General features: G+C 40.1%; 1 protein-coding gene across 2 annotated transcripts in view; it reads right to left on the reverse strand.

The window, feature by feature from the left end:
• The window catches only part of MCMBP (minichromosome maintenance complex binding protein), a 48,094-nt gene extending 23,985 nt beyond the window's left edge, over positions 1-24,109 (reverse strand). For both annotated transcript variants that reach the window (XM_047824641.1, XM_047824640.1), the window contains exons 1-5: positions 23,769-24,109; positions 4,475-4,560; positions 3,509-3,649; positions 3,338-3,379; positions 980-1,081 (exon numbers count right to left, since the gene is read on the reverse strand). In XM_047824641.1, coding sequence (XP_047680597.1) covers positions 980-1,081; positions 3,338-3,379; positions 3,509-3,649; positions 4,475-4,560; positions 23,769-23,826 — 429 coding nt within the window. In that variant the 5' untranslated portion in view covers positions 23,827-24,109. The remainder of the gene's footprint in view (positions 1-979; positions 1,082-3,337; positions 3,380-3,508; positions 3,650-4,474; positions 4,561-23,768) is intronic.
• Positions 24,110-24,311: the final 202 nt, after the last annotated feature.

A 24,311-nucleotide genomic window follows, 5' to 3' on the forward strand; every position in this document is an offset into this window, starting at 1 on the left:
CTAAAAAAATTACTAACTAAAAAAATTGTACAATTTAAAAAATAAAAAAGACACCAAGATGTTTCCACATCTCTCAAAATAGCCAACATGTTGCCTTCCCTTAAGAAATTCAGCATTAGCTCTAATTTGAAACTATGTTTTTACTTAATTATGGTACTTTTTAAGTACCTTTAATTTAGCCACCTCAATCTTTTTAACAGTATTTCTTTTAAGTTTTTTTCTATTTATTTTGAGTGTGTGTGTGTGAGCAGTGGTGGGGCAGAGAGAGCAAGCGAGAATATACTAAGCAGGCTCTGCACTGCGAGCACCAGAGCCTGGACTTGGGGTTCAAACTCATGAACTGTGAGATCAAGCCCTGAACTGAATGAAATCAAGAGTCAGACACTTAACTGACTAAGCCACTCAGGTGCCCCAACAGTATTTCACTATAGGAATATACCATAATTTTATGATTTCTCCACAATGAATAGTTGGGTTGTTTTATAAGCTTTCTTATTTAGGACAAATGAAAAACACCTCATTAAAATAAAGCCAACCTCTGTAAATGAAGAACAATTTTTTCCCGGCTAACTTCATTGGCATAAAAAGATGAAGTTTCTAAAAACTCAAAATGTAATTGTTTTTTATTTTATTTTTAAATGTATTTATTTTGACAGAAAGAGTGGGTGTGTGTGAACAAGGTGGGGGGGAGAAGAGAGAGGGAGAGGAAGAAGGAGAGGGGGAGAAAGAGAGAGAGAGAGAGAGAGAGAGAGAGAGAGAGAGAGAGAGAGAGAGAGAGAGAATATCCCAAGCAGGCTCCACACTGTCAGTGCAGAGGTGGATTCGTGGCTTGAACTCACACACTATGGGATCATGACCTGAGTGGAAATCAAGAGGTGGACACTTAACCAACTGAGCTGCCCAGGTACCCCTAATTGTGGTCTTTTCAATTAATAATCAGGAACCATTCAATATGGAAGAAACTTCAGATAAAGGATATTTCTTTTACCCACGTAGATTCCCCAGGCACTGGAACACAATAGAAAGTTTGTCTTTCCAATGTGGTAGTTCGTGGAGAGTTTAAATCAACTTCTTGTTGAGGCTGTGATGTACACAAAAAGTATATTTAAAATTTTACTAAGAAAAACAAAAACAAAAATTTTAATTAGCAAGTCACTTTTTTCATGTTATTTATAAAATCATTGTAAATATTACACATTAAGAACTAAAAAACAAATACCAAATCCAAACTGTCATTTTTTAAAAAGGAAAATGGACATAAAATCATTTCACATGCAATGAATATACTAGCTTCCCTCAAATCCATAATACACAGCACCCTGTTACAAAATTAAATCCTTTTTAATAAACAGGATACATGGTACTTCCATTGTCTCTTTCATAGAAAATGATCAGAATCAGCCTACAAAACAGGAACTTAATGAAATATTCATTAGGAGGTAACTGATATGAGATTGGAGTCAGATATTATTCCCTAAAAGAGGCATGTTCTCTATTTCAAATACACTTAGAAAATCCTAAGAGGTAAGAAAGAACCCAGGATGTAATAGTAAAATGTTACTTTAATGAGTACATACTTTTATAGTACAAAAAAAATTCTTAGAAGTAAAAAAAATATACATATTCCATTTTGTAAGGAAAAAAACAAGGGCCCAAGGACCCACAAACCCAAGAGACATCAAGTGTGAGCCTTAGCCAATATGTACAACCTGGGCTTTCTGCGTGTTGCTTTCTTTCCAGGCCCCAAGTTTTCCTAGTTTGGTGCTTTTACTTATGACCTTTAGCAAAACAATAGAAACTATTTGCCTTCGGAAGTGTCACACGTGGACAGACACATCATCTTTTTTATTTTCCTATTTCCAGATGCTGAGATTTGGTAATCTATTGTGATGTTGCATTTTGTGTACTGGACAAAACTGTGTATTTATTAATACATTAGGCTAATGTGCCTTAGGATTCCTCAAAAAAGGGAGGCAGCAAGCATTTATAAAGTTAACTCATTCGATTTGGCACGTTTTACTCCCACATTTTACTTTGTAGAAACACTGTAAAAGAAAAAAAGACGTCGGGAGACCTGGTTCATCATGTGTTAAGACGAACAAATCCATCTTTCTTGGGTCCCCCTAAATAACTGTAGGAAGATACATTTTTGTTGAATGTAATCTTCACGACAGCCTTCCAAATTAGGGCTGTTCTGTTCAGACTGGCCCCTGAACTAGAACACTTTATTCAGCCAGGCACAGCTTCTACTGTGAATTAACGGCTGGTATGAGGGTTATAAATCAATCTCTTAAGGTTCGAGTAAGCAGGAGCCAGACTCCCAAAATATAAAAAGCCCTACATAATCTGATTAAATTAAGATTCTGGATCAGCAAACCAGAGAACTAGACCCTAGAATAGAGGTAACACCTTTCTACGTAAGCACCTGCCTGATCAATCTCCACCTATGATACCTGTTTTTTTCCCCAACAATAAAATTACCATCAATTTCAATAGAACCACATGAAAAACACATAAAAAGTAAAATATGGGAGATATTTTTGCTTTTATCAGAAAAGCAATTTTTAAAAAACTGCAGATACACTGTAGGTCCTCTCTATAACTGCTTTCCTAGTAAGTTTCTACCTCATGACAATCCCTTTCCCAAACATAATCCTGACTGGTGTTCTCTGCCTTCTGGCCTTTCCCATGATATGTAAGAGAGCTTCCATTACCTTTTTTTATCAAAGAAAGCTTAAGTTTATTAAAAACATTTTTCCTCCTACAAAAAGGTGACAGGATTTAATGAAATTTAATTAAGCAAGTGTTAAGTCCTAAATTAATCTTCCACTTTTATTTTAAAATAACTTATCATAACCTGTAATTTTTTAACCAAGTATAGAGATATTAGGAAAAGGAATTAGTTTTGTTATTTATAGTACTCCACCTTCTAAGAGATTTTTAGAAGATTAAAAATACATCCACACCAGAGAAACTCAAATAAAAGGTAAATAAAACATTCATGTGACTTCTTAGAACTTACTTACACACAAGATAAATACATTTAAGATCAACCAAAGGAAATAACTTTGCTGCTTACGAAAAAATTCGTATTGGGCCACCTGGGTGGCTCAGTTGGTTTGAGCGTTTGACTCTTAATTTTGGCTCAGGTTATGATCTCATGGTTTGTGAGTCCCACATCGGGCTCTCCACTGTCGCACAGAGCCTGCTTTGGATCCTCTGTCCACCCCCCTCTCTCTGCCCCACACCCCCTTGTGTTCTCTCTCTCTCTCAAAAATAAACATTTAAGAAAAAAAATTTTTACTAAAAATGTTTTATACATCTTAAGGATACATACCCCACACTCTGCTACATCTCTGTATTTTCCAAAATGAAGGACCTATGATCCAAAACAAAGAATAACAGTATCATTTCAGTATATCTGAATCAAAACCACCAGAAACAACAAGGATAAGATTAACACCACTAATTACAAACAGAAAGTTTCATGAAAAAAAGCAATACATACACGTGCTTTTGTGTTTCGGTTAACCGTTTCGTAAACTCCCATGTAAAACTCAGGGTCAAACATATCCTGAATCATGCAGCGAAACTTCACAAAACTGTTAGGTTTCAAGTAATGAAGGGGAACTTCATTCAATGATGGCACCTTAAAGGAAAACAAGTCAATACTCCTATCTGTAAAACATTAAGCACATATACAGAAACTATATATCCAGACCCAAACTGCAACACACACACACACACACACACACACACCCCAAACCCCATTAGGAAGCCAATGATCTCAACAGTTAACATAAGTGCTGGGCATAAAAGTACTGAGTTCTTCCTAGTTTGTATAATGACATTGGACTCTAATGTAAACTTCACAAGTAGCAGAAAGGCATTTGCCTTACTGAGCTCTTCTCTTAAAACGAGTACATCCCAGGGACACCTGAGTAGCTCAGTTGGCTAAGCACCTGACTTCGACTCAGGTCATGATCTTGCAGTTTGTGAGTTAGAGCCCACATCAGGTTCTGTGCTGACAGCTCAGAGCCTGGAGCCTGCCTCGGATTCTGTGTCTCCCTCTCTCTCTGCCCCTCCCCTGCTTGTACTCTGTCTCTCATCTCTCTCGAAAATAAATAAATGTTAAAAACAACCTAGTACATGCCAATTCTTTTTAAATGAAAGCAATAAAACAAAGATAATAGAGACTCACACCTTTTTTTTTTTTTTTTTTTTTTTTGGTCTTAGAGAGTAATATGGTCAGTTACTGCCACCTAGAGGCACCAACATAGAAGCACCGAATTGCTCGACGTTTCAGTTGAAAGAGGGCAAAATCTTTTAATACATATACACTTAGAAGACAGGGCACATTAATGTATACATATAGTATATATATAACGTGTATATATAGTTTAAAATTTTACGTGGATTACCACTCTACAGAGAGAACCTGGAAGTCAGCTCAACCCAGCAGCAATAAACTTACCCATTTCGGAGCGTTATTTTCCTTCAGCTTTTCCTTAAAATATTCAATTACTTTCTTCTCCCAGTCAGGATTAACTCCATTTTGGGCTGAAAAAAAAAAAAAAGGCACTTTTCACAGCTACATGTACAAGATTACAATACGTAACAACAGACTCTGGTCAGGTGTGGCACTTCGCGTCCAGGTGCAGCCCTGCACTGGGCACCCGGGGGGGGGGGGGGGTGCCCTCCAGGGGGTTGGGTGTCACAAGGAAGGGCATGGTGACCTCGTGCAGGCTCTCAGGAGCCAACACCCTAGCCGAGAACACCACAGAACGAGGCCTAAAGCTATGCAAAGCAGCATATGAACCATCATTTGTAAAGCACGATGTTCTTTGAAAACATTTTTATACAGATTTTTTTCCCTTACAGCTATCCTGAAATAAAAAGAGGATGTTCTTTAAAAAAAAAAAAAAATTAATTTGGGAGTAATTTCAAACTTTCCAAAAAATCACATGAACAGTACAAAGAATACCTCTGTCTTTGCTCCATTTATCTGCTCTCATAGTTTTCTGACCCGATTTAGATTAAATTACACACATCCATACGCTTTTGCCTTTAGATATTTCAATATGCATTTCCTAAGAATAGAGAGATTATTTTATATAACTAGCAGTACTGTTACCAATCTCAGGAAATTCAAAACTAATGCTTTTTACCTAACCCACCATCTATATTCCAATACTATCCTTTATTGCACTTTTTCCTCTTCGGTACATGAGCCAGTCTAGGATCACATACTGACTGCTTTTAGCTATCATGTCTCTTTAATCTTCAATCTGGAACAGTTCCTCAATCTTTATTTTTTATGACATTCATATTTAAGAAGAATACAAACCCTAGATAAAAATATAGAATGCTTCTCACTTTGGGTTTGTCTAATGTTCTCTTATGATTAGATTGCAGGTGTGCACTATCAGACTATTCCCTAAGCGATGCTGTGTCCTTGTAATGGTATCATCTAGAGACAAATGTCCACCTTCCCCTCACTGATGATGTTCACTTTAACCACCCAGTCAAAAGGATAGCCAATCTCTCCACAGTACAGTTACTTTTTTCCCCTTTGCAACTGTTAAGTAATCTGCAGGAGGCACTTCAAGAGCATGCAAATAATTATTACAAATCTTGCCCCACCCCCAGATTTAGCATCCATTGACAACTCTTACAATGATGACTGTAAAATGAAGAAAAAGGTGTTTCTAATGTCATGTTAAAGAGAAGAGGGGTGCCTGGGTGGTTGGTTCAGTTGGTTGAGCGGCTGACTTCAGCTCAGGTTATGATCTCACAGTTTCTGAGTTCGAGCCCTGCGTCAGGCTCCATGCTGACAGCTCGGGGCCTGGAGCCAGCTTCTGATTCTGCATCCCACCCCCCCCCCCCCCCCGCCCCTCCACCGCTCACTCTCTGTCTCTCTCTCACAAAAATAAATAAACATTAAAAAAAAATGTTTTTTAAAGAGAAGAAAACCGGGGTACCTGGCTGGCTCAGTTAGTGGAGCAACTCCTGATCTTGGGGTTGTAAATTTGAACCCCACGTTGCACGTAGAGATTACCTAAAAATAAAATCTTAGGGGTGTCTGGGAGGCTCAGTCAGTTAAGTGTATGACTTCGGCTCAGGTCATGATCTCGCGGTTCACTGAGTTCAAGCCCCACTGACAGCTCAAGCCCTGGAGCCTGCTTCACATTCTGTGCCTAACCTCTCTCTCTAACCCCTCCCCCGCTTGCACTCTCTCACTCTCTCCAAAATAAATAAACATTAAAAATAAAAATAAAATGAAATCTTAAAAAAAAAGAAAAAGAAAAGAAAACCACGGCTTTGAAAAAAATTACAGCATTTGGCCAAGACCAAAGTGAATTATTGACAGAATTAGGAATTATCTGCTTGGGGAGAACCAGCAAACCACATAGCTAGCCAATACTTCCACCATTTATATTCATCACACAGGTGCTATGGTGCCGTGAAGTAAAGGAAGGAACTATTTGTGACGAGCTGATTCTGTTAGAAATATTCATAAAATTCCACTAACACCATGCTCAGCAGGGCTTCCAAACACTTTCATTTAAATGAGCCAAGTCTAATTCTGAAAAAAGGAGGGAGGAATAAACTCCTGAGGTGATTCAGATGTGCAACGAGGGTTAAATCCACCGGGAAACTGGTCCTCAGCGCGTGCCCTGACCACCATCATTAGAATCACCTGAGTAGTTGTTAAAAATCCAAAATTTCCAGCCCATTCCAGACCTACTGAATCAGAAATTCTGGAGCTGAGGCCTAGCAATCTGCGTTTTAAAATGCCTAAATGGCTTTGCGGGCCCGTCCCTTCCCGCTGGCTGTCCCCCCCTTGGAGCAGCCACGGCCCGTGGCCGGAACGGCAGGACCCTGAAGTCCCACTTCCACGAGGACCACAGTGGCGCGTGCCTTGTGGTTCAACCAGCCAGCTTGGAAGATCCACAGACCAAAGGCCTGGTGCCTCACCCGCACCCTGTGCCTGGACCCCTCCTGGACCCCTCCAGCCCACAGCGAGGTGCCCTCTGCTGCGGCGTCACACCCAAGTGCGAGCCGGCAGGGCCTTCAGCTCAGAAGAGTCTCGAGAGGCCGGCGTCCACAAGGAGGCGGCATGAACCAGTGATCTCGGTGGAATCCAAGAGGGCAGAACCAGTCTGCAGAGTGCTGCAGGCCGGCGTGCCGTGGTGGCGGCACCGCTCCCAGCCCATCCTCCTTCCCGGACGCCCTCGGCCCGAACTTCAGCTCAGGTTATGATCTCCCAGTTTGTGAGTTCGAGCCCTGTGTCCGGCTCCATGCTGACAGCTCGGGGCCTGGAGCCACTTCCGGTTCCGTGTCTCCCTCTCTCTCTCTCTCTCTCTGCCCCTCTCTGGGAGGGCTCTCCGGAAGACCTCAAATCGGTCAAACCCAGCTGACAGGACCGGTCATGCCCATATGGAATGTCTGCAAGGAGGAAGTCAGAGTCACAACAGAGGAGGAGGAGAACTGCAGCCAGTGTTTACACGGCCGGTGCCAACGCTGGACTCTGATGCCCCGGCAGAAAGGGCCAAGGAGGCCGTGGAACGAGATGTCGAGAAGACAAAAATAAAGTGCTGTTGGTAAATCGCGATAAAAAAAATAATACACAAATAAAATGCCCTCTAAGTGAATCTGATGCATACTAAAGAGAGCTGCTGTTGTACTAGAGGAGTGCCGATAAAGGATTACCAAAATGGACAATAAATAAGTAAATAAGAATGGGCATTTTTGCTTTCAGTGAAAATGGATGTTTAAAGAAAAGGCTGATACACAGCCATGACAGCCACAGCAACGTTGCTATTCTGACTGCATCTGAGTAAGAAACATGACATGCTGGGGGGTGAGGGGAGGAGGGCGGCTCGTCAGTGGAGCATGCAACTCATGACCTTACAGTGGTTGAGTTCAAACCCCAAATTGGGTGTGGAGTTTACTTTTAAAAAAATAAATAAAAAAGAAAGTTATACAAACAAGACCATGCCACCTAACAGATGATGAAGCCAGATATATATGCACGGCACATTATTTTCCCCTTATCTCTCTGACATTCTTAGTGGTGTCTTTTTTTTTTTTTTTTTTTCATTTTTTTTTCAACGTTTATTTATTTTTGGGACAGAGAGAGACAGAGCATGAACGGGGGAGGGGCAGAGAGAGAGGGAGACACAGAATCGGAAAGAGGCTCCAGGCTCCGAGCCATCAGCCCAGAGCCTGACGCGGGGCTCGAACTCACAGACCGCGAGATCGTGACCTGGCTGAAGTCGGACGCTTAACCGACTGCGCCACCCAGGCGCCCCCTTAGTGGTGTCTTTTAAGGAGAAGTCCAATTTGCCAAGTTTTTTTTTTTCTTTCATAGTAACTGACCCCCAAGGTCATGAAGATATTCTACATTTTTTATTTTCCATACTTAGGTCTGTAAACCCACATCAAATTAATGTTTTTGTTTATATTGTGACATAGGGGTTGAGGCTCATTTTCTCCCCAAAAAGATATCCACTTGTTCCAACATTAAAAGGCTTTCTTTTTAGCATTGAATTGCTTTGGCACTTGTATCAAAAATCAACTCACTGTACTTATGTTAGTTTATTTCCACACTCTGCTATGTTACACTGATCTATTTATCTTTATGCTGTCTTAATACTATATTCGTTACTGTCTTAACCATTATGGCTCGGTCTTAAGTCTTAAAAATCAAGTAGTTAAGTTCTTCAAATTTGTCTTGATTATTGTCATCCTTAACATGTCTATGTAATTGTGAGGACCAGCTTATGGACTTCTGTGTCAGGTCTGCTGAAATTTTGATTAGGGTTGTGTTGAACTTACAGATAATTTGAGGAGAACTGACATCTTAACAGAGTCGAGACAGAATAAGGGAGCCTACACGTGGATTCCTCCAGACTTCATCTGTGTCTTTTTCCCTTACGATCCAGCTGTGTATCTTTACTATCCTGCTGTAATAAATCTTGGCCTTGAATAAAACTATACATGGAGTCACATTAAGTCCTTCTAGTGAGTCTCTCAAGATAGAAGTGGTCTTGGGAACCCTAACACATGAGTACATCAATAGTTCATTTCTATTGATTGCTGAATAGTATTCCACAGTATAGCTGAATGACAATTTGTTTCTCCATTTACCCGCTGAAGGACATTTAGATTGTCTCCAAGTTTAACAACTATGAACAAAACAACTAAACATTTGTGTAGAGGTTTTTGTGTACACGTAGGCTTTCATTTCTCTAAGTAAAAACCTGGGAATGGGACAGTTGGGTATACGGTAAATGTACAGTTAAGATTCCACCTCTTTTCCAGAGTGGCTGTACCATTTTGCATTCTTACCAGCAATGTATAAAAGATCAAGTTCTTTGTATCCTTGCCAGCATTTGGTACTGTCACTATGTTTTCCAATTTTAGCTGTTCTAATAGGTGTGTAACATCTCATCATGGTTCAGATTTGCATTTCCCTAGTGGCTAATGATGCTGAATTGGTGAGGCATCTATTTAATCTTTGGCCCTTTTTAAAACTGGGTTAATTACCATTGTGCTTTCTTTATACATTCTGGATACAAATCTCATCTATGGTTTTCACATATATTCTAGTTAATGGCTTATCTTTCCATTCTAATAGTATTTTTTTGCAGAAGTTTTTAGTTTTGATGGTTATCAAATTTTTGTTTCATGCATTGTGTCTTTGGTGTATGTCTAAGATCTCACTGCCAAACCCTGGGTCACAAAGATCTTCTTACGTCTAAAAGTTTTATATTTTTACAGTCTTAAATTTTATACTTAGAACTGTGACACATTTTGAGTTAATTTTTGTATAAGGTATGAGATTTAAAGGTTTTAAATGTGTTCCCACATTTATGTTGAAAATATCCTTTTCCATGAATTATCTTTGTACTCTGTCAAACAATGAGAGCAACAAGAATGAACCTTACAAACATTATGCTAGGTGAAATAACCTAGACACAAAAGGACAAATATTGTAGGATTCCACTCACATGAGGTACCAAGAATAGACAAAATCACAGAGACAAAAATTAGAACAGAGGCTTTTGTAGGGGAGACACATGAAAGAGGGGGAGCTGATGGTTATTTTACCTTGGGGTGAGTATGAATATGTGGAGTGGTAGGCAGAATAATGCCTCCCCCTTCCCCAAGATGGCAACATCCTAATCCCCAGAAACTGAATATATTACACGACAAAGGGGAATTTAGGTAGAAGATAGAATTGAGGTTGATCATCAGCTGACCTTAAAGCAGAGAGATTATCCATGTGCGTCCAATATAATCACAAGGGTCCTTAACATGGAAGAGGGAGACAGAAGTCTTCAGAGCGAGGAGAAAAGAACTCGAAAGGAGCCATGAGCCAAGAAATGTTGGCAGACTCCAGAAGCTGGAAAACAATAAGGAAATAGATTTTCCCCTAGAGCCTCCAGAAAGGAATTCTGTCCTGTTGACAACTTGATTTTACCCAGTAAGACTCCCATCATTCTGGCCTCCAGAACTGTAAGATAATAAGTTTATACTGTTTTAAGCCCTTAGTTTGTGGTGATTTGTCACGGTAAAAATAGGAAATACAGTTCTTTGAAGAACTGCTCCATTCAGTTGTTGAATTTATGTCCTTAGAGTTATCTTGTATCCTTTCCATGTCCATACAGTCTGTAGTGGTAGCTCTTCTTTCATTCCTGGTACTAGTAATTTGTGTCTTTTTTTTTTTTCTCCTTTGCTAGTCTGCCTATAGGCTTATGTATTTTACTGATCTTTTTAAAAAAATAAACAGCTTTGGGTTTCACTGATTTTCTCTTTTTTCTTATTTTCAATTTCATTCATTTCTGCCTTACCTTTATTAGTTCCTTTCTTCTATTTGACTTGGGTTTATTTTGCTCTTCTAGTTTTAAGACAGAAGCTTAAATTATTGATTTGAGATCTACTCTTCTGATAAGTGCACTTAATGCCTCTTAGCACATCTTTGGCTGTATCCCACAAATTTTGATATGCTGTGTTTTCATTTTCATTTAGTTCAAAATATTTTAAAATTCCCCTAGAGACTTTTTGATCCATGGATTATTTAGAAATATTATTTCCACAACTTTGAATCTTCTTGTCATCTGTTACTGATTTTTAATCTGACTTCATTATGGCTGGAGAACATAGTTGATGATTTCAACTCTTTAAGATTTGTTAATATTTGTTTATAATCCAGAATATGGTTTATCTTGGTGAATGTTCTATGCACACTCAGAAAAAATGTATGTTCTGATGTTGGTGGAGCATTCTACAAATGTCAATTACATTTATTTGGTTGATGGTGTTGTGCAGTGTTTCTAAATCCTTGTTTTTTTTTTAACATTTATTTATTTTTGAGAAAGAGAGAGAGAGCACGTGCATGTGTACACACAAGCAAGGGAGGGGCAGAGAGGGGGAAGAGGATCCAAAATGGGCTCTATGCTGACAGCAGCGAGTCCAATGTAGGGCTCAAACTCACAAACCATGAGATCATAACCTGAGCTAAAGTTGGATGCTTAACTGAGCCACCCAGGTGCCCCAATCCTTGCTTATCTTCTATTCGCTTGTTCTGTAGAATACTAAAAGAGAAATGGTAAAATATCCACTTATAATTATATAATTACAAATTTCTCTATTTCTCCTTCCAGTTCCAGGAGTTTTTACTTCCTGTATTCTGAAGCTCTGCTGTTAGGTGCATTTACATGTAGGGCCTCTTAGTGAACTGTTTTATCATTATGTGATGAATCTCTTGTTCTCTTCTCACACAATATTTCTTAAAAATATTTTTAAATTTAAAATGAAGAATCCGCTAAAGAGGAAGACCTAAGGTCTAAGAAACAACAGAATTAACTCATGAATGCAATGGGGGGGGGGGGAAAAAGTCCAAGCATCATAATTAAGCAACAAACCTAAAAAGCAACTAGCACAAATGAGAGGAATAATTCAAAAGGGAAGTTGAGGCACCTGGGTGGCTCAGTTGAGTAAGCGTCCAACTCTTGATTTTGGCTCAGGTGATGATCTCATAGTTTGTGAGTTCAAGCCCCGCATCTGGCTCTGGCTGCTTGGGATTCTCTCTTTCCCTCTCTCTCAAAATAAATAAAATTTTAAAAACGAAGAAGTTGAAGAACATCCACAAAGATATCATAGTTCTTTCTTAGTGAATAATACGAATGAGATGCTGGAAGAACTTATTGAATATGATGTCAAATTTCTGTTCAATAAGGAAATGCAAGAATACAAATATAAGTAAATTAAGTTTTAAAATAGTACTGCTCAAGGAAGTGTGTATGTACCTGACAGCATAGCCTCAAAATACATAAAGCGACAACTTTCAGAACTAAGGAGGAAAGACTAAACAGAAATCACAAAGACTTGACACAGCCCTCTCAGAAACATAAATCAAGCATGAAACACAGAATTAAATACACAGCAGGTATGAAGATAGTAAGCTCTCTAATAAATAAAAATATCCAGAGTACATTTTTAGCATGTGACATTTACAAAAAGTTCTACGTACTAGTCACAGAGGAAGCCTCAACAGATGCCAGGTGTATGTTCTCTGTCCAAAATGTGACAAGAACTCAGTACAAAAGGGAAGCTTAATACATGAGCACCCTTATGTCTATAATGATTTTTAAAAACAGAGAAGCCCATGATAATAAATAATCCATAATTTAGAGAGGACTTTATAGGGAGTAATTATGAAATTCTCCCAGACGGATAACAAAGAAAGCTGTGCAGCTTAATGTCTGTGGGTTACTAAGGTGGTTTTTATGAAGTTATAGATTTGAATATGCTTATCAAGTACAAAGAAAGAATGGAAATAGATGAGCTTATTACTTTTCAACTTAAGAAGCTTTTAGAAGAGAAAATCCAAAGAATAAGAAAAATAATAAATAAAATGGAGAAAAATACTAATACAAATCATTAATGTTAAGATAGCTAAATTTTTTGGCAAGCCAGTTCAGAACAAAGAAAACCCAAAGAACAAAATCATACAAATAAAAACAAGACACAGAACACAATACTAAAAGGAAAGAATATAGGTAGAACAAAATGAAAAAAGGGAAAATGCTATAGATGACAGAAATACTAAAAACTATGCAAAATATTATGAACTATAAACAGATTTGAAAATCCAGGCGAAAGATAAATTTCTGAAAGAATATGAACTGCCAAAACTGCCACAAGATTGGCAGGCAGAGCTCTTCTGGTTATCACTATCTGGTCAAAGAACATTGTATGTCTAATATTGCACGAGAGAAAAACTGCTGATCTTTCCTCTCAATCCCATGAAGTCCCAAGTCCAGAAAATTATGCACTTTCAAGCCAAGCTGTTCACAAAAGATAAAGATGCAAAACTCCCATATAAACTATTAACTGAATCCAATGGAGTATTCAAAAAGAAATCATGATCACGCAGTACTTATCCCAATAATACAAAAGTAGTTTATGACCAGAAAACCTAAGAGTATAATTTATGGCATTAAAAGATTAAAGAAAAAATATAACCATCTCAGGGGATAGAAAACTAGGCACTTGATAAAGTGCAAAACCTATTTCATGATGAAAAATGATAAATTATGGCTTGATAGTAAACTTTGGAGTATAAGAGAAATCTTTTGACCTTGATTCTTGAAACACTGTCCTGAAAGCAAAGTAATTTAATGACAGGATTTTACTTCCTCCCCTACTGGTCCAAACACCCTAGTAGATTCTGTAGGGAAAGCTATTATACAATCATAATAACATAAATGTTACTCACTGGCTTTTGACCTTTATAATACGATCAGACAAAGCACTAGAGCACTGTAAACTTTGGTGCCACATTTGTGGCACAATGACTGACAAAAATTGGGTACAAGCAATGGAGGGTTGTATAGACACTATTTCCTCATCTTATGAAATGGAAGCTCTGAAATGGTATCTAAAGTTACTGGAGAGAAAAAACAACTTTAGAATATGCCTCTACATTCAAAAGGAAAGCAACTGAAGAATTAAAAATAAGTGAAAAACCAGAAGCTTCACACTAAGATAGGAACAAGGAACAATGATGGCCCTCTCACCATTTTCAACACTGTACTAGAAGCCATAACTAATACATTAAGACAAAAAAAAAGAAAAGAAAAGAAAAGAAAAGAAAAGGTATACTGGCCAAGAAGGAAAAAATCAAAGTGTTCACAGAAGACATGTTTCTACATAGAAAATCCGAAGGAATCAACAAAAAGAAAAACCCACCTGGAACTAATAAGCAATTATAGCAAGATTGCAAAATGCAAGGTTAGTATACAGAAGTCAATCATATTCCTACATATTATCAATGAACAAGTGGAATTTGAAATTAAAAACACAGAACCATTCACATTAGCATCCCCAAAACGAAATTCTTGTATATAAATCTAACAAAATATGTGTAAGATCTGTATGAGGAAAGCTATAAAAGCCTGATGAAAGAAACTCAAGAACTACATAAATGGGGAAATATTCCACATTCATGGCTAGGAAGACTCAATATTGTCAAGATTCTTCTCAATCAAGACTCAGCTAAGTGCATTTGTTTGGACAGTAAATCTCTCAGTGGTCCAGAACAGTCCAAAGTTTCTTAGGGCAGTGAGTATCCCCCAATCCCTGTGTGGCACTCTAGAGCCCTACATGCATACAACAGATTTTAAATAAACACCACAGTGATTGTAAAGATGAAGAGACAGAACTTGAGTTATTTCAACTCTATCTTCTATGAGACAACTTGGGAGTGTGTTTAATATTTAAAACAGTGCAAAATGAGAGGCATAGGAAGCGCAAATTTTAGCTCACACGTATATATTGCACTGAATTTAGTATTTAATACTAAAATATATTCTTATCAAACTGTTATTCGCTTTATAACTAAAGAATGAATCAAGAAAATATATTAACAGGGGCGCCTGGGGGACTCAGTTGTGTAAGTGACTGACTCTTAATTTAGGCTCAGGTCATGATCTCATGATGGTAGATCGAGCCCCTGCATCTAATTCCGCGTGGGCCTCAGCGCTAACCATGGAGCCTACTTAGGATTCTCTCTCTCCCTCTGCCCTTCTCTCCTGCTGGTGTGTGTGCTCTCTCTAGGAAAGGGAAAAGGAAAAGAAAAGGAAAGGAAGAGGAAGGGAAAGAAAAGGAAAGGAAAGGAAAAGAAAAAACGTTAACAATGACAAAAAATACATTAACATCAGGGGCACGATTTTGGGAACTGCCTAACTTGTGTCTTTTGTAGTTGCTTGTTTTATCAGAATTCACTTATTTATTTAATGAAATTTATTGTCAAATTGGTTTCCACACAACACCCAGTGCTCATCCCAACAGGTGCCCTCCTCAATGCCCATCACCCACTTTCCCCACCCCTCATCAACCCTCAGTTTGTTCTCAGTATTTAAGAGTCTCTTATGGTTTGCCTCCTTCCCTCTCTGTTACTCCCCCCCCTCCCTCCCCCTGGTCTTCTGTTGAGTTTCTCAGAATCCACATATGAGTGAAAACATATGGTATCTGTCTTTCTCTGCCTGACTTATTTCAGTTAGCATAACACTCTCCAGTTTCCATCCACGTTGCTACAAATGACCAGATTTCATTCTTTGCCATTGCCAAGTAGTTGGAATTCACTTATTAATTATCAATTGTTTCTTTTTTGTCCTGTAGGAACTTGGGAAGTTATTCAAAGAATTAATTACACAATTAAAACAAAATTCTTCCAATCTCATGTGCCATACCAACATGAAACAACATCATTACAGTGAAACTCAACAAAAAAATTCTAAAATCAGTGGCGGGGGGGTGCGTTGCGTACAGAAGAAGGCGATAGAAGCAATAAGCAGAACTATACTATTTTGAAATACATAATACTTTAAGCTTCATTTCATGATTATTACTGAAAATCATTCAGCAGTTAAAAAAAAAAAAAAGTAAATATTTTAAAAAATGACTCAGGGAGCCAAATACCCAGTATGGTTCAGAAGTTAAGAAGCAGTGTGGCTCTAGAGTCTGTAATCTTAACTATACTCTATTATCAAAAGAACTAAAAGAGTCAATGCAATCCCTACCAAAATGCCCACTGCCTATCTTTGCAAAAATGGGCGATATGATTCTAAATTTATATGGAAATGCAAGGGACTCTAACGAGCCAAAACTATATAAAAAAGAACAAAGTTGAAGGATTCACACTTCCTGATTTAAAAACACTGCAAAGTTAATCACGGCAATGTGGTACTGGCATGAGGATAAACATATAGACCAACGGAACTGGGAGTTCAGAGATAAAGCTACACATCTATGGTCCAGTGATTTTGACAAAGGTGTCATTCAATGGCAACCATTCAGTGGGCAGAACAGACTATTCAAAAAACAGTGCGGGAGTTTCCAGGTTGGCAAATGCATCCACTGCTGGGAGGTAGCTATCACACTCCAGTTCCCTGGAGACAAAAGCACGAGGTACTATTCCAGATCTCACCCTATGCACCTTTTCATCTGGCTGTCCATCTGAATACTTTACAATATCTTTTATAATAAACTGGAAAATGTAAAAAATAAGCCAAAAACAAATGATACCGGGACAACTGGATATCCATGTGCAAAAGAATGAATTTCGATCCCTACCTCATACCTTATACAAAATTTAATTGAAAATGAATCAAACACCTAAATCTAAGAGCTAAAACTCTGAAACTCTTAGAAAGAACATAGGTATAAATTTTTACATCTGGCATTAGACAATGGATTCTGCAATATGGCAATCAAAGGGAAGATATAATTGGACTTCATCAAATTAAAAATTTGAACACATACAAATAGAATGTTATGAAAGTTTTTCTGTGCTTTCTGTTCCTCTACATAAACTATGGTGTATTATGCACAAAAAATTAAAAGCTTACATTGAAATGCATTACACCAAGAAAGTGAAGACAATCCACAAAATGGCAGAAATATTTGCAAATCACATATATCTGGTAAGTCTAGTATGCAGAATATACAAAGAACTCAAATCTCAACAATAAAAAGACAAAACCCAGCTAAAAAATTTGCAAAGGATTTGAATACACATTTCTTCAGAGAAAATACACAAATGGCCAATATGCATATTAAAATATGCTATTATCATTAGTCATTAGAGAAATGCAAATCAAAACCACAAGAAGTTATCACTTCACACCCACTAGGATGGCTATAACTAATAAAACAGAAAATAACAAATGTTAGATGTAAGAAACTGGAAACCTGACACATTGCTGGTGAAAATGTAAAATGGTACAGCCACTTTGGACAATAGTTTGGCAATTCCTCAAACAATTAAACATAAAAGTGACACCGGAGCGCCTGGGTGGCTCAGTTGGTTAAGCGGCTGACTTCGGCTCAGGTCACGATCTCACGGTCCATGAGTTCGAGCCCCGCGTCGGGTTCTGTGCTGACAGCTCAGAGCCTGGAGCCTGTTTCAGATTCTGTGTCTCCCTCTCCCTCTGACCCTCCCCTGCTCATGCTCTGTCTCTCTCTGTCTCAAAAATAAATAAACGTTAAAAAAAAAAAAATTAAAAAAAAAAACAAACAAACATAAAAGTGACACCTGGGTGGCTCAGTCAGTTAAGCATCCAACTCTTGATTTTGGCTCAGGTCATGATCTCACGGTTTGTGAGTTCAAGCCACATATCGGGCTCCCGACTGATTATGCGAAGCCTGCTTGGGATTCTCTCTCTCCCTCTCTCTCTCTGCCCCTCCAGTCCTCATGAGTGTGCACTTTCTCTCTCTCTCTCTCTCAAAATAAACCTAAAACACACACACACATATATATATGTATATATAAATCAAGATAAATTACCATTATGAGTAGGCAAGCCTATTCCTAGGTATATCCCAAAAGAAGTGAAAACACAAAAATCTGTACACTGATATTTACAGCAGCACGCTTCACAATAGCCAAGAAGTGGAAACAACCCAAGGGTCCATCCACGAATGAACGAATAAACATGTGGTATATCCGTGCAGTGGAATATTATCTTCAGTCATAAGAAGGAATACAGTGCTGATACATGCCACTGCATGGTTGAACCTTGAAAATATTAAGCTATGTGAAAAGCCAGACACAGTAGCCCACATGTATTATTCCATTTATACAAATGTCCAGAATAGGTAAATCATAAAAAGTAGACTGATTGACAGAGAATGGAGAAGGGGGCAATTGGGAGTGATTGCTAATAGGTACAGCGTTTCTTTTTGGAATGATGGAAATGATAGTGGTGATGGCTGCATACCACTGTGAATATACTAAAAACCATTGAAGTATACATACCTAAATGATTAATTTCATGTCTGTGAGTTAGATCTCAATAAAAAACAAAACAAAAATAAAGGCACTAAAAGTAGGATCACAAGTGGTTACTTCAGTGGGAAAAGGGCATCCTTCTACTTATTACCATGTTTCTTAAAATCATGTGTGATCTATTATTTAAAAATGCATACATACATATCTACACCTTTTGCCACAGGTGCCCAATCCATTCTTCTTCTCTGAGAACTTGCCCCATTGTTGAGGTGTGGAACTCAAAAGTCAGGACTGTCCTATATAACTCTGTGCCCTGGACACAGCTTGTTAGTGCACGGGTGGACTCCTGACGCCGTGCTGGACCAATCAGATTCTCTAACCCTGGAATCTGAGATTAAGATAAAGATGCTAACTAGTGTGGAACTGAGACCAAGTGAATTTGGGAGCTGTGGAGTAGAGACAGATAAAGTTCGTGTGCAGAGATGAATATAGCCTAAGAAGAAAATCTGAGAAGAGCTGCTTAGATTCCTGCCAGCTTTCCAGTTCCAGATTCCACTCTTGGGACGCCAAGACATCCTCCCTATCTTTGGGTTCCATAGCCTTGTAACAAATGCCTTTTTTCAGTGGCCTACCAAGGTTAGGATGATAGGAGAGATCCAAGATGGGTACAAACAAGAGGGGATGAACTGTCTGTCCAGAATCATGGTGACAATAAAAAAGCAAACTTTTAGTCAATTTTATTATTGCTTTAAATTCTTTAAAATGCTAGTGACCAAATACTTCTCCCTGCCCTCCTCCACATAACACTGCTCTTTTAGTCTAGTTCTGGTTGTTGGATATAACCACAGTACTTTGAATATAACCAATAATAATAACCAATAATAATAAAAACCAACAATCTAAAAACAGTGAAAGAGGGGCGCCTGGGTGGCTCAGTCGGTTGAGCGTCCGACTTCAGCTTGGGTCATCTTCTCATGGTTCGTGGGTTGTCCAGCTCTGTGCTAACAGCTCAGAGCCTGCAGCCTGCTTCAGATTCTGTCTCTGGCTCTCTCTGCCCCTCCCCCATTTATGCTCTGTCTCTAAAAGAAACAAACACTAAAAAAACTTTTTTTAATAAAAACAGTTAAAGAAACCGGTCAATAAGCATTCCTACGTTTTCCAAAATTGAAGAGTTATTAATTCAGGGAAGGAAAAAAATTTTTAATGGTGTTTTAAATTTTTTCCTTATTCTTTTTTGAGAGCAAGAGTATGTGCAAGTGGGGGAGGAGCAGAGGAGGAAGGAAAGAGAGAATCCCAAGCAGGCTCCGTGCTCAGCACGGAGCCCAATGTGGGGCTCGATCCCACGACTGTGAGATCATGACATGAGCCAAAACCAAGGGTCTGACACTTATCTGAGCCACCCACGCACCCCTAAAGTATTTTAATTTAAATAGCTATACCCAACATGTGGCTCAAACTTATGACCCCAAGATCAAGAGTAGAACGCTCCTTTGACTGAACCAGTCAGCTGCCCTAAGAAAATTTATTTTATCTATTTTTTCTAACCAACAGTTAGATCTAGAAATCTTGTCTTACGAGTCTTCGTTTAAATAAAGCAAATTCCACTTCAACAGCTACCACTCAAGGATGAGAATGAGTGGTTGAAAATGGAGATAGGCTACAACAGAAGTCCTCTCATTTATTTCATGGTTGTCTGAGAGCTGAGTGCATCATGCTTCCCGTGGATGGCTCCACCAATGTTCATTCTTCCTGGTGCTTGCTGGAGCCACCTGTGTGGGTATAGTCATACCAGAGGAGAACACCATTCAACAGAAACTGAGGCAGCAGAGGACAGGAATGAGTATAGCTAGTCTTTCAGTGTTAATGTGGTACAGTGGAGAGGACCTGAGTGAAGGAAGAAAAAAATTTCTTTTAAATAAAAACTGATTAAGAGAAAAAAAAAAGTATACCAAAATTGTTTTTAATTATTATTCCTGCCTTTGTTTAAAGGAAGCAATTTGATATGGATCACTAAATAATCATTGTCGGGACTTAGCCATTAGCACTATACACATAACAGAGGCCAACAAAGATAATGCTGAAGTATTCCTAAATCATAATTTAAAGCTTTGGATCTCAGTGTCCTGTACATAAAATCTTTAAGAAACTCCAAGTGAAACATTAATGACACTTTATGAGGGCTTACAGGAAAAAATGTGCATTTTTAAAAAAATGTGCAATTAGAACATGGCAGATACAAATTAAAGTACAGATTGATTCGCAAAGATGAATTATGACCCAGGTAGTTATGATTGGCCACTCACAGAATTTCAAAGTTTCCTATCCAAATGAAGAAGAATCAGGACTTGCATGTGAACGTAGCTCATACCTGGTATGATCATGAATTCTCTGAATCAGTAGGAGGTCCGCCAGGACTGTCCTATGTCTGAGACCTGCGCTCACAGTAACCACCCCAATTCACACCATTTCTGATTGATTCATCAGTCTTTCCACTGCCTCTGACACATGTTCACTGAGCATTTTCACTGTGCAAGGTGCATTCCAGGCAATGAAGATATACTGGTGAATAAGTCAGAGACAGGCCCTGAATGTGCTGAGAAAAAATATAGCATAGGAACCCAAGAAACAAGTACTTTCAACAACTCGCTTTACATATGTGAAAATTAACAAAGGGAAACCTCACTAAAGTGGACTTGGGAGGCTGAAAGGGGGAGCTCTATCACTCAATGTTAATTACAAGAAGAATTATCAATTAAAGATCCCTAACAAAAAAAATCTTTAACAGGTAAGTATCAATTACAGGCCCCAACAGAGAGAGATGTACACTGCATCTCCTACAAGATATCTACTATCCCTGCAACTCAGCCAGTGAGAAACCAGCATCACCCTGAACCTTTTTCTCCAATGGGCTTCCCTTCAAAATAACCCGTCCCAACTTCCTCCTCCTTTATAAAATAAAGTTCCTCTCCTTTGTTTGTGGGACTTGTCTATGGTTTGCCTTAGCTTGCATGCATGTCCCGCACTGTAATTCTCTGTTATTTCCCAGTAAACCCATTCTTACTGGTAAAATAACTGGCAGTTTTATTTTTAGGGTTAACGTATACTAATTTCCAGGACACAAAGGATCCTGCAGTAACCGGAGCAAGGGGTACTTAACTTAGGTTTCCAAAAGAAGATTTAGCCAGGAAAGTACAAGTGGAATGAGGAGGGGGCCAGGCAAAGGAAAGAGCTGAGATGCAGAAGGTCTAGAGGCAAGGTCCAAAATTAAAGAACTGAAAGAGGGTTCAGTAGGAGAGGGAATGTAGTGATAAGGTGAGGTCTGAGAACTAGGTAGGGGTGGAGCCAAGAAAGGCCTCATAAACCACAACAGTCATTTCTCTAACTGGCTGAAAAATCAATTTGAAACAATTTACTACAAAACCAAAAAGAGTCTACAAGTTTAACACCCGACCTACTTCTCACAGAAACATACCTGTAATGCTGTTATTACAAAGGTACTCCACATATTCATGGCAGTAGGAAAATACAGTAAAAACATATACTTCAGAACAGCTTCTACAAAAAAATTATGGCTATAAAGCAGTATTATTTTCTTCTCTATAAAACAATCTATATGGGGAAATAAGACATTCTGTAGGGAAACATTTCAACAAGATCCAGGTGCCCATAGCAACTTACAAAATTTACAAAATACTGTAAAGCCAGTATTTTTATCCAAATTATACCCTTTCTGTACTATAATGAGATGTGTCCCTTAGGATCATACACATAGGAAACAAAACATGACAAATACTTTCAAAACTACATCAAATATAAAGTCATCTTATTTATCCAGCAAGACCAGGATGTGGGAAATTTACTAAATATCCGTAACTGGAACTTTGCCCTTAAGCACCAAAACTTTTTTTTTCTAAGTTTATTTATTTTTGAGAGAGAGAGAGGACAATCGGGGTAGGGGTTTGGGTAGGGGTAGAGAGAGAGAGAATCCCAAACAGTCTCTGCACCATCAGCGCAGAGCCTGATGCGGGGCTTAAACTCATGAACCGTTACATCATGACCTGAGCTGAAACCAAGAGTTGGACACTTAACCGACTGAGCGACCCAGGTGCCCCAAAACGTTTCACTTTTGATGGATTTTCCCTAAGAAGTACCTATGCATTTACAGCGACCTAAACCAACTGTGCAATTTAATCTTCACTCCACATTTTGGAGCCATTATTTTGGACGTCAATTACGGGTTCCAGTAATGTGAACATCAATTACTAGGATTTAGTGGAGGACTATATGTCCCTTCCTCAAAGCACCCTTATGGATATAGTAAAAAAAAAAAAAAAAAAAAGAAAAAGAAAAAGAAAAAAATTTAGTTTTAGACTTCTTTATCAGGTTGTCAGTGTTCACGGACTCAGTCCTGATGCCTACACAGGCCTTCTAATTTACTGCTTCTAGTTTCAGCCTGGGAAACCAGAAAACTAAACTAGTTCAAATTATAGGGAAAATGAATAAAGAGTTGCTGATTCCCTCCTACAAGAAATACGTGCATTTTACGCCACTGGTTTTGGCTGCTGGAGACTAGCTTCTAGATCAAGGCGTTCTCACTAACACCCGCCTGGTGTTTTAAATGAGCTAAGGCCACTCACTGCTAAGCTACCTCCAGGTGCCACAATCTAACAGTGATTTCTGGTTTGCCTCCACCACTCGTAAGTGCAAAAAGAACGGGGAGGGGCGTTAAAATGCCCAGTTAACCGCAAACAAGCCTCAATTTTCCTCTATGGATGCTTAGCAGAAAAGTAGCGTTAACAAGAACTACAACTAAAATTTACTAAGCTGGTCTGCAGCATTCAAAGCCCTTTTCTACGTAGGAACTCAGCTGAATTCAACATTTCTTGCTAGCTCTGGCACGAAAGCAGACGTGTACTAAAAAGGCTTTAAAGTCATAACAGAAAAAATTAAGCTGTCACCCCTAATCTTATCGCGAAAAGGGAGGATGTGTGTAATACAGTAGTTAGAGCCAACTTCTGCTGCGAGCGAGCACTCCCCCGACACACCGGAAGTTTTGAAATATCCTGCAGGCTTCCCATAGGCAAAGTGCTTTTCCTCGCCCCGTCTCGGCGGGCCCCCCGAAGGTTCAAGGACCCCTCCGCGAAGCGTCAAACGCGGGGCGCGGGTCCCCGGTGCGCCACGGAGGGGAGCGAGGCCGGCAATCACGGCCGGTCGCCGGCTCCTCGCCGCGTAACCTTGGCCGCTCGCGAATCACGAATCGGGCAGGTGGGAGGCACCTGCGGCCGGCCGGGGAAGCCGCGGCCCGGGCACGGGCACGGGCCCTGGCACGGGGGTGTCTCCGCGCAGGCCTGGCCGGCCACGCCAGCCTCCGGGGGAGCCCCGCGTGGGGCCGCGCGGCGGGGCCGGGCCCCGGGCTCGGCAAACTCAGCGGCCCGCCCAGCCCGCCCCCGGCGCCGCCACTCACCGAAGAAACCTTGCACGATCCCGAGCGGGTGGCTGAGCCAATCCTCCCCACAGGGCATCTCGCCGACGGGCCGGGGCCGGCGCGGCCCGGCGTCCCGCGCCGCGGCTCCTCCTCGGGGGCTCGGCCGCTCGTCGCCCGCGCCCTCCCACGCACGGCGAGCCTCGGGGCGCGGGCCGCCCGGCCTGCCCGCGCCTCAGGGGACGGCGGCTGTGGCGGCGGCAGCCAAGGAGCAGCTGGCCACGGGCAGGCGGCGCGTGCGGGCCCCCAGCCTCCACTTCGCACAATGGCGGGAAATAGGCGCCGCCGACCGCGCTGCCTGCGACCTGGGTGGAGCTCGCGCGAGGAGGGGCGGCGGGAGCGCGCGGCGCGGCCCCGAGGGCGGGAGGAGGGGCGGCGGGAGCGCGGGGGTGGGGCGGGGTGGAGCCAGGACGCGGCGGCGACGCGGCGGCGGGGCGGCCGCCATCTTGGAGATGGGCAAAAGGAAGGGCACGCAGGGCTGGTGGGTGGAAAGGCTTCTAGGCTGAGCCTTGCGTATCGCGTTTT

Source organism: Prionailurus viverrinus, chromosome D2 (genome assembly GCF_022837055.1).
Source record: "Prionailurus viverrinus isolate Anna chromosome D2, UM_Priviv_1.0, whole genome shotgun sequence".
NCBI classification, from domain to species: Eukaryota; Metazoa; Chordata; class Mammalia; order Carnivora; family Felidae; genus Prionailurus; species Prionailurus viverrinus.